Source organism: Felis catus, chromosome D3 (genome assembly GCF_018350175.1).
Source record: "Felis catus isolate Fca126 chromosome D3, F.catus_Fca126_mat1.0, whole genome shotgun sequence".
Lineage (NCBI taxonomy): Eukaryota > Metazoa > Chordata > Mammalia > Carnivora > Felidae > Felis > Felis catus.
Window position 1 is genome coordinate 93,772,516 of NC_058379.1, and position 15,486 is coordinate 93,788,001.

A 15,486-nucleotide genomic window follows, 5' to 3' on the forward strand; every position below is an offset into this window, starting at 1 on the left:
TTGTTGTTGTTGTTGTTGTTGTTGTTGTAGTAATTTTTTGGTCAGAACTGGGATCGTGGTGAAGGCAAGGGCACCGCAAGCCTCCGTAGCAAGCAGTTAACGTGTTCATAGAAATACGCGCGCTTTTTCACTCGCGCACGCCAACGCGTGCTGTTCCCCCTCTGTCCTGGTGGTCCTCACTCAAACCTTGAGCAGCTGAGGAGTAGACGCTGGCCTCGGACCCCTTACAGAAGTGGCCCTGATACGTCCCCCTCTGGGTCCTTCCGGAACCGGTGGTGGGTGGAGGGGACGAACCTGGGACCGCCTTTCCCGAGGCTGGCGGAGGCCAGTGGGGAGCATGCACCGTGCTCCTGGGGCTCGGCCTCACACCGGCCCAGGCTTCCCTCCAGCGTGGCTTCTAGGCCCAGAGGCCAGAGTGGGCCACGCACGCAGGCCCGGGAGGTAAGCACCGAGAACTGTGGGCTCTGCGGCTTCTCCCTGGCAGTCCGGGCACACACGTGGCCTGGCCCAGGTGTCCGTCCGCCGCCAGGAGAGCGGATGGAACGATCGTCACTCTGTGTGGCTGGAGACTGTGTGCCCACAGGCCGTGAGGAGGCAGAGTGGGCCCAGCCCCTTCTTGCGGTCCGAGTGAGGACAGAGTGCCGTGTCCTCGTGCCAGGGTGAGTGACTCCGTCCACTCAGGTGGCACGGGCTCTCGGGAGGATCTGGAGGCAGGATCTCCGTGGCAGCCTTGGCTCCCTGGAACCCAGGACCCTCTCACGAGAGCCACGATATGAACGTGGTCGGAAGACAGTCTAATGCAGGGTAAAGGCCCACGTCGCGGGCACGGCACCTGAGCCCGGAGCCCCCCATCGGAATGCCGAGGGACGTCTAGGGCCGGGTTCAAACAGGCGCCCTCCCCACGGGCCGAGGGGAGGGCACGCAGGTGTTGTGGGCGGGTGTGGGCCTCGACTCGGAAGGCTCTCCGCAAGCCTGCAGGACCTGTGTTGCCCCAACAGTCTGTTCCTGTGCCAGCCGCCGCCCCCCCCCCCCCCCCCCCGCCATTTTAACAGCTCACCTGACGGGGGCTTTAGAGAATTAACTTGCCAAACTGGACAGTGTCACGCTCTGCCCCTTCCGGGTTGAGGGAAGGTTCGGAGAGAGCTTGCGCACTGCCTGGGTGGGAGAGGGGCCACGCCCACCACAGCCGACCTGGGGCGGGGACCCTGCTGGCCCCTCCCATCTGAGCAGCTGCCCTGCTGGCGCTTCCCTGCCTTGGCCCACGGGAGCCCCCCCAACACCCCCTGGAGCTGCAGCCCTGAACCCAGTTGTGCCTCCCCTCCCCTCCTCTCCCCCCCCACGCCCGCTCCACGCATGCGTCCCCTTCCCCCCACGCCCGCCCCCCCACGTGCCTCCCCTCCCTCCGCGTGCCTCCCCTCCCCCCCACGCCCGCCCACACGTGCCTCCCCTCCCCCCACCCCACGCGTGCCTCCCCTCCCCCCGCGTGCCTTCCCTCCCCCCCACGCCTGCCCACGCGTGCCTCCCCTTCCCTACCCGCCTTCCGCCCCACTTACTGGTGATTACACTGCCCTGGACCAGGCGTGAGTTGCCCTGCGCTTTGTTCACCCTGTGTCTTAAGACAATGGGACCCAGCGTCGCGGATTCAGCCCAAGGGCAGCTGTGACGATGAGGGTGGTGGTGCCCGGACCAGGTGCATCTTCCCTCTGTCTCTGGTCTGAATTTGCAGCCTGGAAATGGGATAAACAGCAAAAACCTAAATCAGAAAATCCGACACGTTGATTTCAAGTGGCCTTGAAGTTAAAGAGCAAACATGTAGTCTTGGGCAGTTATGCAGCCGGCAGGGGGGAGGCTGGGGCGGCTACGATGGGGGGATACGCCCACTTCCCGGAGAGACCAGCAAGCCACGGGACAGTGGGACCGCGGGCCCGTGACAACCTGGTGGCAGTGAGGCCTTTTCCTAGAGGCCCACGGGCACCGTGGACTCCCACACCGCTCTCCGGGGGCCCCGTGGGCGGACAGGGCCTGGTCGGTGGAGGGCCTGCACGCGCCGGCCCCTGTGGTGACAAATCCGATAGCGGGGAGCACGGTGACGATCATCCCGGCCTTTCCCTCCGACCAGCAGAGCTTTCTGGAGCTCTCGCGTTCGCCTGATGGGGCCACGCGGGAGCTCTGACCTTCCTGTAATTACATTGGGCGATGATGGCACGCTGGCTTCTGCACCACCATTCAGAAGTCAGGGACCGGGTGCTTTGGGGTTCTCTGCTGGCATTTCGTTTGGGTTTTATTTTTGTTTTCTAGGAGCGTGTAACGAAAAAGCCAAGAACGGGGTTTCTGTCCAGTCGCCAGGAGTCTGGGGCACTTGCGGCACGTAAACGTCGCTGCCAGGGTGGCTCACGCTTGGGACCGCCCCTCGCGTGTGACCTGCTCTGTCTGCAGAGCGACGCCCTGGAACCTGGGAGGATTAACGCGTTACAGATTTCCGTTTGTCTTAAAGAATAACGTAAGCGTAAGAGAACTGGCCTGAAAACGAATCCCAACTTTTTCTTTTCTTTTTTTTTTTTTAGAATTTGTTTTTCAGTTGTCTCTACTCTCGGGTTTTGTTTCAAAAGTACTTGGCCTGTAAAAGTATTCGGCCCTTCAGTTATTATTTGTTCTTCGGTGCGACAGTATCCGTAGGATTTAAGCTCTCGATTTAGACTTCTCCATCATGGCAGAATCACAGGCATATGTTTTTAAGAGATCCGTGTTATGGGCCTTGTGCTATTTCAGATGTAGATTTTTTTAAATCGGCTGTAGAAGCGAGCCAGGAGCCCTTTCTGGGGTACGACCCTGTGAGTTCCCCGTGTGCAGAAGGCAGCTGTGTGGCCGTGCGCCCCCTGTGGTAACGGGTTGTCCGTGGCTTACGCAAAAATGTGAGCAGCTCACACACGCGCACGTGTAACTGTCCGTGTGTCACGGCCTTTGGAAAGGTACCCTACGCGTTTCTGGAGCACACGGCATTCACCGCGTGTTATGTGAACAGGACCCACACAAGAACGGCTTTTGCAGAAACGGGCACCTCCTTTGAGCTTTGCTGCTGACGCGCTTGCTCCCGAGGCGTTGGTGTGTCTGCGCCTTCGCCCCCGTTGTCACCCCGCCCGCCCTGCAGCCTCAGCCACAATCGGCCCTTTCAGTCCCCGCCAGCAGCGCTCAGCCTTCCAGAAGTCTCCATGTCATTAAAACAACAAGCAGGTGGACCAGGCGGCCAGGATCGTGTCTGCCCGAGTCTGGGCTGTGAGTCCCCTGCTCTGCTCCCCCCTCTTCCCTCAGCCCAAGCTGCTCTGGGAGAGAACAGAATCTTTCCTCATGGAAAGTTTTACTGACCTGGCTTGGCACCCAAGGCTGGGGCCTCCCCCATTCCATTCGTGATGGAAAGAGTCTGTATCACGGTGATCAAACACGCGAGTCGTTAACGCTGTGGACGGCGGCTACTGCGTGATGGGTAGAAGAATGAATTTAGCCACGCAAATGATTCATTAGAGTCAGTCCTTCATGCACGTGGATGTGCACCTCGGAGTCTCGAGGCGTAAAAATTACGCCCCACGCCACTGGAGACAGGGTCTGCTGTTGGTGGGTTGCAGGCTCTGAGAATGGGTTCTCTGGAGACCCCGCAGAGGGCTCTCCCAGCGCAGAAGTGAGTCCCCCAGGCCTGGCCTGAAGCTGCTGACCCAAGAAGCAGAGCCTCTAACTGGTCACTTCCAGGTACCGGAGCGCCTCAAAGGGCCGTGGCAGGCTTTTCCGACCCGCGCGCGCTCCTCGCGGGGCCCTCGGTCCGTGTGTGCACGGAGCTGTGCGTCAAGGGACGGTGCGCCTCGTGGAGGTCAGATACGCAGACGTTGGTGTAAATATTTTAGCCTTTGTCCAGATAAACCGGCAACTAGCAGAGACCGTTGGTCAGTGTGACGAGGGTCTCTCAAGTGGACGTGGCCAGCGCCCCAGCCCCGCGTTTCCACTGTCTCAGAAGGTGTGCGCTTCCCCTTGGGAACCTGCTGCCGCCGACCCTCAGGGCAGCGGTGGTCAGGAGGCCGGGCCTCCACGAAGGAAGAGGGGAAAGAGAGCGGGGGGTCCGGGAGGCCTGCTGAGGAAGGCCCTCTAGAAGTAGCGTGCAGACGCGGACCGGCACCCAGCCCGTAATCCGTCGGGCCGTGACGTCAGAGCATCTGCTCCTTCCGACGTGCCGCGGGGCCAGGCGGGCAAGGGGCCCTTCAGTGCGTGGGACGTGGGAGCTTCGGTGTCGGTGAGGTTCCGGGCACTTTCCTCCATTCTTACCTGGTATAGACGTTACCTAGAAGCACGGAGTGCTTTGAGTTATCTTGTTTCCGATGACGATACCGTTCTAGAGTCTGCCTGCTTTCTGTGTACTCGGAGGGGGATCCGTGGGATTGCCGTCAGTGATGTTTCCGCCTCTCCTCGCCGTCACGGGCCTTAGCTCGTTTCCCTCTTAGCGTTAACTTGAGGTGAAGAGATAGAGTTGGAGAAGGAAAGCAAAGGGAAGAGCCCAAGACCGCCATGGAGCTCAGCAGCCTTCCATCTACTTACGGCAGGAGCGCAGAGGACCCGCCAGCTGATGCCCAGATGTGACTGCGCTTGTGGGCAGCGTGGGACGTGCTCGTGGTGCCTTTGTCCTTTGTCACGGGCGAGCTCTGAGTAGCCGCAGAGTGTGCGTGGACGAGCATTTCATGACTGCCATGCTGGTTCTCTCTGACTTCCTCCTGCAGAGAGCAGGGCACCTTTCTGAGAGTTCTTTAAATGGCTTTGTCTCTGCCACAGATCGGGTTGTACGACTCGGGCCTGGGCTCCGTGCCTTTTCTTTCTCTGAGGCTCGCGGCGCTTTCCTACTTGAGAACGAGCGCTCTTTACAGATACCTTCAGATCCGTGAGCCTGCGAATAGCACGCCACTGTGCCGCGTCACCGGAGCGTGAAGCTGTAAGGCAAAGCATTTAAGAGCATAATAGCCACATTCAAAAAGCACGGTTGGTGATCGACCATCAGGGCCTGGCGTCTCTTTGGGGAGAGTGGTGACCAGGGCAGCGGAGGGCTCTGTCTACATCTGTCGGACAACTGTGTTTTTGTAAGAGCAGCCAGACTCTTCTGTAACTCAGGCCGGGCGCTGGGCTCTCCTGCCCCTGGAGCTGCAGGCAAAGAGACGGCTAGGCACGGACGCTTTTAAGCGATCTTCCTGACAGAGAAGTGTATTCTTACCTACGGATCCCTAAGGAACACCGAGTCACTGGCTCACGGGTGTCCGTCACGTTCAGGCAGAGAAGAACACGGATGCTTGGAATTGTAGCAACATTCTTCCCGTCGGAACTGAGAAAGTCGTTCCCGACCGAGCTGACGCATCATTGTCAACAGAGAACCCATGTGCCAGTAACAGCACGGCCTTTGGCGCTTTTCAGACTGACTGTTTGCATACGTTCTCTCAGTTCACGTCTTCAGCCTTGTAACAGACCCGTGGCCGGAAGTGCCAGTGTTGGCCACACTCGGCAGGGAAGACGGGGCTCGCAGACGGGTTGGTTAATGTGCTCACGACACACTGAACAAGTGACAGGCCAGGAGCACCACGGGGATCTGCCAGCTGTGGCGTAAGTGCAGCCTCTTTACCAGGGTCGGCTCTGTTATGAGTATCTCCGCCCACTAGACGTGTGACATTTAAAGCGTCCTGCTTAAAAGTCTGGCTTGCAAGCGTGAGTGGGCCTTGCAAACCCAGGAGGACCGTGGTGTGTCTTCATCGGAGAACCTCTGGTTCTCGCCGGAGGCACCTTTTGAGAGCTCAGAAAGGATGCCGAGACAGACAGGACTTGCAGAGTGTTGGAGAGAGGGCCTCGTGCAGTCAGCACTCCCAAAGAAAGCAACAAAAATACTGACAGAACTACCAAATCAATCATTTCACAATCTGGAAGTTCACCGAAGAGGCGGAACAAACTGAAAAGCATTTACTCGAGAAAAAACAGACCCACGAAGAAGAGTGGGTCTGTGATGGTGTAAGCGGGGGCTACTCCCATCCCGCCTTCCCCAGCTCCTTGGAGCATAGCTGTGGAAAGACGGCAGCTTCACAGACCGTGAAGGACGTTGGCCTCTGTGGGGCTCGGTGAACACCCTGCCCCGGAGCGCAAACAGTGTCTCGACTGGTGGTGAAGCTCCCCGGAAGGGTCGTCTTCCCGGGCCATGATGGAAAACACGGACGGCTAGACTCACGCTTGCGGGAGACTGCCCAGGCTGGGATCTCAACCGGGGCCAGCGGGAGACCGGCCACACTAGGTGACCGCAGCGGGGTTAACAAGCCCCGACATATTCCCGGGGACCGGGAGACCGCACGTGTGCACACAGACGCGCACATGCTCAGGAAAGACCCGGGGAAAGAAAGGACCGGGTCGTTCGCCGCAGGCTGGCCTGGAGACCCTGTGCGGAAGCAAAGTGGATGCTGAGGCTGACTTGGGGATTGCCTGCAGTTCGATCTCATCAACAGAAGGTGGAGACGTAAGGCATTTAAAGAAACCTCCCGACTGACCATTAACCCTGCTAACCTGAGGGTGACCCTTGGGAAGCCAGGCTTCAAGATAAAAACATGGTTTTCAAAGAGGAATAGAGAACTTAGTAGCCACACATTACAGAGGATACAGGATCCACAGAATCCGTCCAGAAAAGTCATCAAATACACAGCAGCAAGGGAAGGGGGAAATAAAGAGCAAACCCTATTGGCGGAGGAGTCTGTTTCCAAAGTTCCTCCAATACGTTATCTGTAATGCCCAGTTTTCAACTAAAACATTACGAAACCTGGAAAGAAACTTGAAAATATGTCCCATACAGACGGGGAAGAAACAATGCACCAGACTAGACAGTGTCCCTGAGAGGGCTCAGCTGTTGGACTTAGCAGCAAGGGCTTTAAGTCAGCGGCTGGAGATCTGTTCAAAGAACTAAAGGAAACTATGTTTAAATAATTAAAGGAAAGTATGACAACAGTGTCTCAGCAAATAGAGATTATCCATAACAAGATTAAAAGTTTTTTCAAGAACCAAGTAGACATTCTCGCCTTGCAGAGTACGATAACTGAAACGAAAAGTTCATTAGAGAGGCTCAGAGGCAGATTGGGATTGGCGGAGAAAAAGAGTCAACGAACTTGAAGAAATGTCTATAGATTATCCAGTCTGAGGAATAGAAAGAAAAAAGGAAAATGAATGTGTGGGAAACCATAAAACATGTAAATAGGCATACTGAGAATCAAGAAAGACGGGAGAGAGAAAGAAAGGGGTAGGAAAAATATATGAAGAGATAATGGCCCAAATCTCCCCAGATTTGATGAAAAACATTGTACATATCCAAAAACAAAACAAAAAATCAACAAATTCCGAGTAGAATAAATCCAGAGAAATACAGCTAAGCCCATTATAATCAGACTGTCGAAAGTCAAAGGGAAAGACACAATCCTGAAACCAACAGGAGAGAAACAAGTCCCCAGGGACACGGAGTCCTCAACAAGAGTAGTGGCTGACTTCTCACTAGCAATCGCAGAGGTCACAGAGGAAAAGACCATTGACCAAGAAGTCAATAGCTAGCAGATCTAGCTTTAAAAATGAAGGAGAAATGGGGCGCCCGGGTGGCTCAGTCGGTTGGGCGTCCGACTTCGGCTCAGGTCATGATCTCATGGTTTGTGAGTTCGAGCCCCGCGTCAGGCTCTGGGCTGACAGCTCAGAGCCTGGAGCCTGTTTCGGATTCTGTCTCCCCCTCTCTGTGCCCCTCCCCTGCTCCTGCTGTGTCTCTGTCTCTCTCAAAAAATAAATAAACATTAAAAAAAATTTAAAAAAATTTTTTTTTCAACGTTTTTTATTTATTTTTGGGACAGAGAGAGACAGAGCATGAACGGGGGAGGGGCAGAGAGAGAGGGAGACACAGAATCAGAAACAGGCTCCGAGCCATCAGCCCAGAGCCTGACGCGGGGCTCGAACTCACGGACCGCGAGATCGTGACCTGGCTGAAGTCGGACGCTTAACCGACTGCGCCACCCAGGCGCCCCTTAAAAAATTTTTTTTAAATGGGGAAATAAAACTGTTCTTGGGTAAGCAACGATGTGGATATTTTGTTGCCAGCAGACCTGACCTAGGAGACGCTTTGAAGGCAGTCCTCTCGGCTGTTGGCAACTCAGATACACGCACTCGGTAAAAAGTAATTTTGTAGATAAATTAAAAGACAGCATACATATTTCAAAACTCTTTTCTTCTCCAAACTTGTTTAAAAGAAAATACATAAAACAAAAATTACAAAACTATTCTGATTGGCTTATATAAAGGTGTCATTTGTGTGACAATAATAGAAAGGGAATGGTAGGGAAGGAAGCTATATCAAAGCAAAGGTTCTCTATGTTATTAGGAATGTTAATATTAGACTGAACTGGAAGGCTTTAAGTTAAGCTGTATATTATAATCTCTAGAAGAGCCACAAAAAAAAACTAATTGAAAAATTTACACCGTAAATGAAACCGAGCCAAACCAAACAAAAAAAGCATTGAAGTGATACATTAGAAAACATATTCAACACAAATGAAGGTTGTAATGAAAGGTCATAGAACCAAGAAAAACAACAAACAACCCCCCCCAAGACATGGAAAACAAACAACAAAATGGCAAATGTAATTCCTACAACAAAATTACATTAAATTTAAATGAACTAAATACTCCAATAAAAAGGTGAAGTTTGTCAGACTGGATTAGGGAAAAGAAAACAAAGCAGGACCCAATTATGTGCTGTCTACAGACGACACACTTTAGATTTAAAGGCACAAATAGGTTGAAAGGATGGAAAAGATATACCAAGCAAATAGTGACCAAAAGAGATTTGGAGACAAAATCAATTTAAGACCAAAGAAAATGTCGAGGTGCCTGGGTGGCTCAGTCAGTTACGTCTGACTCTGGATTTGGGCTCAGGTCACCATCTCATGGTTCGTGAGTTCAAGCCCCGCATCAGGCTCCATGCTGCCTGGGACTGTCACCCTCTTCCTCTCTCTCTGCAACCCCCTTAAAACAAATAAACTTGAAAAAAATGAAAGAAAATGTTGATGGAGACAAAAAGGGACAATTTATAACGAGTGAAATGTAAATGGAGCAAGAAGATACAATAGTTTTAAATATATTTGCACCTGAAAAGGCCCGCATAAAACACGAAACAAAAATTGGTAGATTTAAAGGGATAAACGGAAAGACGAAAATAATGGCTGGAGACCTCACCACACTGCTGTCAGTGATGGAGAGAATAACTAGACAAAAAATCAGGAAGGATGTAGAACAATTGAACAGTGCTGTCAACCAGCTTGACCCAGAAGACGTGGATTGAACACTCAACAGAGTGGAATGTGGGTGGAACATTCTCCAGGGTACCTTTTCTATTCATACAACGAGCCTTAGTAAATTTTAAAGGATTAATTCTCATCACAGTGGAATGAATGGAATTAATTTATGGAATCAGTGCAATCCCTATCAAAATTCTAGCAGGTATTTGGTTTTGCTTTTTTTCAGTAACATGACAGATGACAAAATGATCCTGAAATTCATACGGAATTTCACAGATCCAGAGTAGCCAAAGCAATTTTAAAACCACAGAACGGAGTGGGACACACACTTCCCGATTCAAAATTTACTATAAAGCTACAATGATGAAAACAGTGTGGCACTGGTGTAAGACAGACAGGTCAACGGAACAGAATTTAGAGGTAAGAAATCCCTACATTTATGGTAAGTTGATTCTTAACAAAACTGCCGAGCCATTTAACTGGGGCAAAGGATAGCCTTTTTAACAGATGACGCCAGAAGAATTGATATCCACGTGCAAAAGAGTGAACTTGCACCTTTAGCCTCATACCGCACACAAAAATCTCAAAATTGATCCTGGAATTAAATGTACAAGCTGAAACGATAAACACGTAGTAAATAACATAAGAGAAAAATCTTCAAGACCTTAGATTAGGCAAAGATTTTTTAGATATGATACCAAAAAACATAGTCCAATATCTAAAAATGGGCAAATGAGACCCCATCAAAATGCAAATTTTATTCTGCTTCGAAAGAACTATTCAGAAAATGAGAAGACAAACAATTGACGAAAGAATATAGTTGCAAAATACATATCTGATCGAGGGCTCGTATCCAGAATGTACCAGAAGTCTTATCTCAACAATAAGAAGACAGCCTAGACAAAAACTGGCATCTAAGATTTAAGTAGACGTGTGAATGGCCAATAAGCACGTGCAGATATGCTCAACGTCGTCAGTCATCAGGGAGGGCAGCCGTGACACCGACACGGAGGTGATTTTGTACCCAGTGGAGGGAGTCTAATAAGCAAGAATGGCTGCGGCACACTTGGGAAAAGGCAGAGGAAGTTGTGTCCCGTGGCCCATCCATTCCACGCTTCAGTATCTGCCCACGAGAAGTCAGCACCGACGTCCACACAAGGCCTTGCGTGCAGATGTTCTCAGCAGCATTATTTATAACGCCCGAACATCTGAGACGACTGAGTGTCCAGCCCCTGGACCACAGACGGGAAAGGCATGTCACCACCAGACGATGGAGTGTTACTCAGCCAGAAGGAGGATTGACGTGCTAACGCACACTCCAGCGTGGGGCACCTGGAAAACACAAGGCCGAGTCAAAAAAGCTGGACACAAACACCCCCTGTTACGTGGCTCCGTCCGTGTGAACGTGTCCAGAAGAGCCAGACCTCCAGGGATGGCTTTAAGTCTGCATCTGTTACGGGGCTTAAGGAGCTTCCTTCCAAAGTCACCCACGTTTGTTAAGACACTCGATGCCAGAGGCAGAACGGCTCTTTTGAAGCTGAAGGCTTGTGTGTGTCACATACGGTTTTTCCTTTGTGGAACACGTACGGTCCTCGGACTCCTTTCTTAAGGACAGCTGGGAGATAATTTGTTTGTATGTGGCATAAACACAATGCTGGCGGTCGAATTTCTCGGGGGGTGCAAAACTGCGTGTGCTTCCACATTATCCCCCATTTAGCCGACGTAGGGACCTTTTGGGAGACACGGCCAGTGAGTGGTACCAGGGGCCGCTCCGTTGGTTGCCTCGTGGCGGCGTCCTCGATTTCCCGCCGTCGGGCATGCAGCCTGTCCATCGGTTTCCATGTCGGGTGGGTGCACGGAGCTGGGAGTCCCCATACCTTTCTCTGCTTGAATTTTGAAGCAGGGTTCTTCCTTCCTTGCAGATTATAACGCGGACACTTACACACACTGCAGAACAAAGAAGGCCTGTTCCTTTCTGAAACATCCGCCCTTATCGGGCCCAGGGGACCCCGGCTAATCAGAGCCTGATACTGCGCACAATGGGCCGAGTCAGCCAGACCACTCCCCGCCCTGGGCGCACGCTGTCGCTGCAGAGCCAGCGGCCGGTGTTCTTTTGTTCTGAAATGGGGCAGACAGTGCAGGATGCAGTCATCGGGCCTGGGGGCGGCGTTATCAGCCCCCCGGCCGTCCTCTCTCCCACCCAAGGGTGCAGGCTTCCCCAGCACTCGGCCCTATCAGGCCCCACAGCTGCTGTTAGTTTAGATACGGCAGGAAGTGGGCCCGGAGGACAGTGGCAGTTGATGGCCCTCGGCGGCGTCCAGAAACGCCTGTGATTTGCCTGGGGTCTGGCTCTAGCCCGAGTCCACCGCAGGGGGGAAGGGGGAATGTGCCACAGAGACACCGTCTGGCCACACAGATGTAGGGGAGCCTGGCTGCCCCCTGGGGCCTTGGCTGGTCACTCAGAGCGGGCAGCTGGGCCTGAGAGCCCAAAGTGGGACCCGCACATGGGCAGCACCCTTCAAACCAAAAGGAAGAAGCCCGGGACCCCGGACCTGTCCACTTCCTCCGGCTAGCCCGTGTAGCTCTTTGTTGTGGAAATGGCTGCAGACCTGTCAAGACCCCGGGGAGAGCCTTGTTGTCCGGCCCCTCTGTCCTTTCTGCCCCTGACATGGGCAGATGGTTCTGATGGGGCTGAGAGCCGTGGCCCAGAGACAGCTGGGCTGGAAACCGGAGGCAGGTCTCGGCCGGCGGTCCGCATCACGATGGGTTCCCCGTCGGGGTGGCTCTGAGAAGTCCACGGGCTCGGCGCTGCCTGCGCCGGGACCCTCTGGGTGGGGGAGACCTTTCTCCCCGACCGGCCCCTCTCGGGCTTGTGCTGGAACCGGTTTCCAGAAGGGACTCCAGATAAGACAGTGGCGCCGTTAAGGCCCTAGCCGGCATCTGAGAACGTTTCGCGTGAGAAACTGCATTTCGGGACATTTCCCCTGAATTGCCATCCCCAAACGAGATCGAGGAACAGGGAGCGTGCCCCTGGCCGCGGCACGGCTGCGTCCCGGGTGGGGAAGGCCGTGCTGTGCCTGCTGCTCTTGGCACACCTCCCCGCCTTCACGGTGTCAAACCTCGAGTCGCCTTTATTTGCACTTTGCTTTTTTTTTTCCACGGTAGCTGTTGCCAGCAAGCCGTAAACTACCGTATATCACTCAGATTTAAGAACCTAAACTTTAAAACAAATTAAACTCTTGTTGACATTGTAATAAAAATCAGAATGGAACCAAGTGGCTCAGTAGAAGCAAACTTCAATTATTTTTGTGGATTTAAGATTGTTTTCTGGGATTCCCAGACTCCCAGCACCGCGAAGTTATTTCCTCTTGGCAGATGGCTGGACAGCAGAAGGGCGGTGGACGGAGGGAGGGCGGTGGCGCTGGGCCGCGCGGCCTGCCCGTCAGCGGCGGGCTCGCTCTGGCTTCGGCGGGGGTGTCTGCGGCCACACTTGATAAAGCCACAGGACAGCTTGCAGTGCTGGGGCTGGGAGAGTGGCACGCCCACATTTTTTTTACGCACTTGAATTTAAGAAAAGCGCCCAAAACCTGCTTGTCAAGGTCTGGCCGCTCATCGAGTGTTTGTCTGGATTAAAAGCCTGGGAAGCACGCGTCGGACTGTCGTTGCGAACTTCGTCCAAACGCTGGAAAGTGCGCAGAGCGGCCGCACCCGCCCTCCGCTCCCCTGGTCCTTATCTCTCATCACCCGTTAACCACGGTGTTGATGCTCTGTCACTCTCGGAGATGGAAACGGTGGTTTCCACGGGACCAAGTGCCAGCTTTCCATCCTGCGTGCAGCTTCCTGTCCCGATAGGGCGGAATGAAGTATGGCACGGAGACATACGGATGGAAACTGGGTGATTGATCACTTTGGTGAGCGTTTCCCCGGAGGCGTGGCAGGCTCCCTGGGGGTGCCTTTTGACCTGGGCTCTCAAGCGAGCCTTTTACCAGAATCGGCCCTTCCCTGGCCTGCCGCTTCCTCCTCTGTTCTGCTTCCTGTTTCTGTGTTTTCAAGGCCAGGTGGGCAGCGGGGCCCAGTGCACGCGGCCCGGAGCCGTCCCCAGCTGCCGCCCTGCTAGGTCGGCAGAGCCTGTTGTTGGGGAGCCGGAGGGGGTGGCCGGGCACCGGCACGGCTCCTACCTGCCCCCAGGGCGCAGCTGGGAGGAGGCCCCTCTGCGCCGGGAGGAGCTGGGGCCTGGAGTGTGGGCCTTGCTGAGCAGACGGCATCCAGCACATTCATTAAATGCTGGGAAGGTGAGGAGAGCTTCAGGACGCACAACCCTCTGGGCGGTTTCTTCCCGGCGCCCCTCAGTGTCCCGAGCTGCAAAGAGCAGGGCCCTGGGCACCGGGAGCATCTTTGCAGACACTCGGGGGACTCTTAGAGCAGCTCTGGTCACCGTTGCGTCGGTGACCTCCACTTGAGCAGGGCTTCCTGAAGTCAGCACTCAGATGGGTGCGTGGAAGTGTGGCCAGACCTCTGGCCGCTTGTGGGGAAGGTGGAGCCGTGGTGGAGGGGCTGACCTCGGGCGCCTAGGCCTGCACTGTGCCCGGGACCCCGGACCTGTCCGCTTCCTCCGGCTAGTCCGTGTAGCTCTTTGTTGTGGAAATGGCCACAGACTGTCAAGACCCCGGGGAAAGCTCAGACACTGCTTTGCCGTAAAGTTACTCACGCCCGATACAGAGCCCCTTCAGTCTGAGCTAACATCTATTGTGCGCACATATTTCTAAATAGCTCGTTCTCTGCACGTTGCCTCCTTTTGAGGACATATGTAAGGCTTCTCCGGAAGCCAATGTAGATAAACAGAGAGAGAGTTAATGCCAGATTTTGCAAATGGATGGCTCATAGCCCCACCAAAAGGAAGAAACCCGGCAGACGCGAGCCCGCCACGTGGCTGGGCGGTGACGTCGGCCCGGCCTGAGCAATAAATGCCCAGAAGCCTCCGGTGAGACTGTTACTTAGCTCTCGCTCGGTCTCCTGGAAACTCACGCAGAGGATCCGTTCAACTTTCAAAAGAGGACATAACAAACAATATTTGCAGATTCCTCACTCTGTTCCGGCATCGCAGAGCCTTCAAAACACACGCCCGCCTCGGTTCTCTGGCTCCTCGAAAATTAGAGGGGAGTGGGCAGAGGAGGTCAGGCAGCTGACGATAGTCACAGTTGAAATAGCGGTTCGGGAAGACAAAGCCAAGCTGCCGGACCGCTAATGACCGCGCGCTTGCCTTGAGTCTGGGGACCGAGAGATGGTTTTGGGAGGACTTTTCAGGAGAGTGAGACGGGCTGGGTTGTAACAGGTTGTAACCTGTCCCGTGTCTGCTCCCCGTGGACAGCTGCAGATGTGTGGGCCTCTGAAGGACGTGACCCGTCTCCAGGCTTGGGTTCTGTCGGGAGTTCGGAGCAGCTAGACTCTCCCCGGAAAGCAGCTCTGAGAAAGCTGCAGACCCAGGCGGGGTGCTTCCCCGGGCCCCCCGCGTCCTTCCCGCGTTCGGGTGACGGCTTGGGTCTGTCCTTTCGAGGAGGGTGGGAAACGGCGGTTCCACCTGAGGCCTCAGGCCGAGAAGTGGCCTTCGGGAGCGCGGTGACACAGCCAGACCGCTCCTCTTGGTGGACCAGGGGCGCGCGGTTATTACATAAAGTCAATTAGAGCGCATACATGCCGGTCCTGCTGATTTGATTTAGAACTAACGAAAGCTCCAGTAATGGGCAATTACAAGAAACTTAATGGCCCTTTATACTGAATGCAGCTTCCATGGCACCTAATATACTGTGATGAATTACTCATTATGTGCAGTGTTGGAATAGCTTCTATAAAGATTAATAATCAGATAATCAATACAAAAATTCAATCTTGGGTGTTTTTCCACTCCAGGGCCAATATGTCCTCCAGACCAGGGGCCTGTTCCCTGGGCTGTATTTGGTGGCCGCTCCCTCTCAGTTCGGTTGTCTCTTCCACACACAGAATCTCTGAGAGGAACTTACCAGCTCGGTTTTGCACACGGTTTTCTTCCTGCGTTCTGTGATTTTTCTGTTCAGATCGTCACAGAATAAAGAAGCAGGCTTTGCTGCTGGCCGGTTTTCTCAATACTCACAGGAACAATTCCTACCCTCAAGGTGGGCTCAGACCA

The 15,486-nt window shown here is 53.9% G+C and overlaps 1 protein-coding gene across 8 annotated transcripts in view; it reads left to right on the top strand.

Annotated features, from left to right (window-relative positions):
* NFATC1 (nuclear factor of activated T cells 1) overlaps window positions 1-15,486 on the top strand; it is a 105,982-nt gene that overhangs the window by 78,545 nt on the left and 11,951 nt on the right. For 2 of the 8 annotated variants that reach the window (XM_045041300.1, XM_045041303.1), the window contains exon 11: window positions 2,299-7,650. The exons of 5 other annotated variants lie outside the window; for them this stretch is intronic. In XM_045041300.1, the coding sequence (XP_044897235.1) occupies window positions 2,299-2,372 (74 nt within the window). In that variant the 3' untranslated portion in view covers window positions 2,373-7,650. Of the gene's footprint in view, window positions 1-2,298; window positions 7,651-15,486 lie in introns of those variants that run through there. One more of the 8 variants, XR_006587822.1, reaches the window with a different exon arrangement.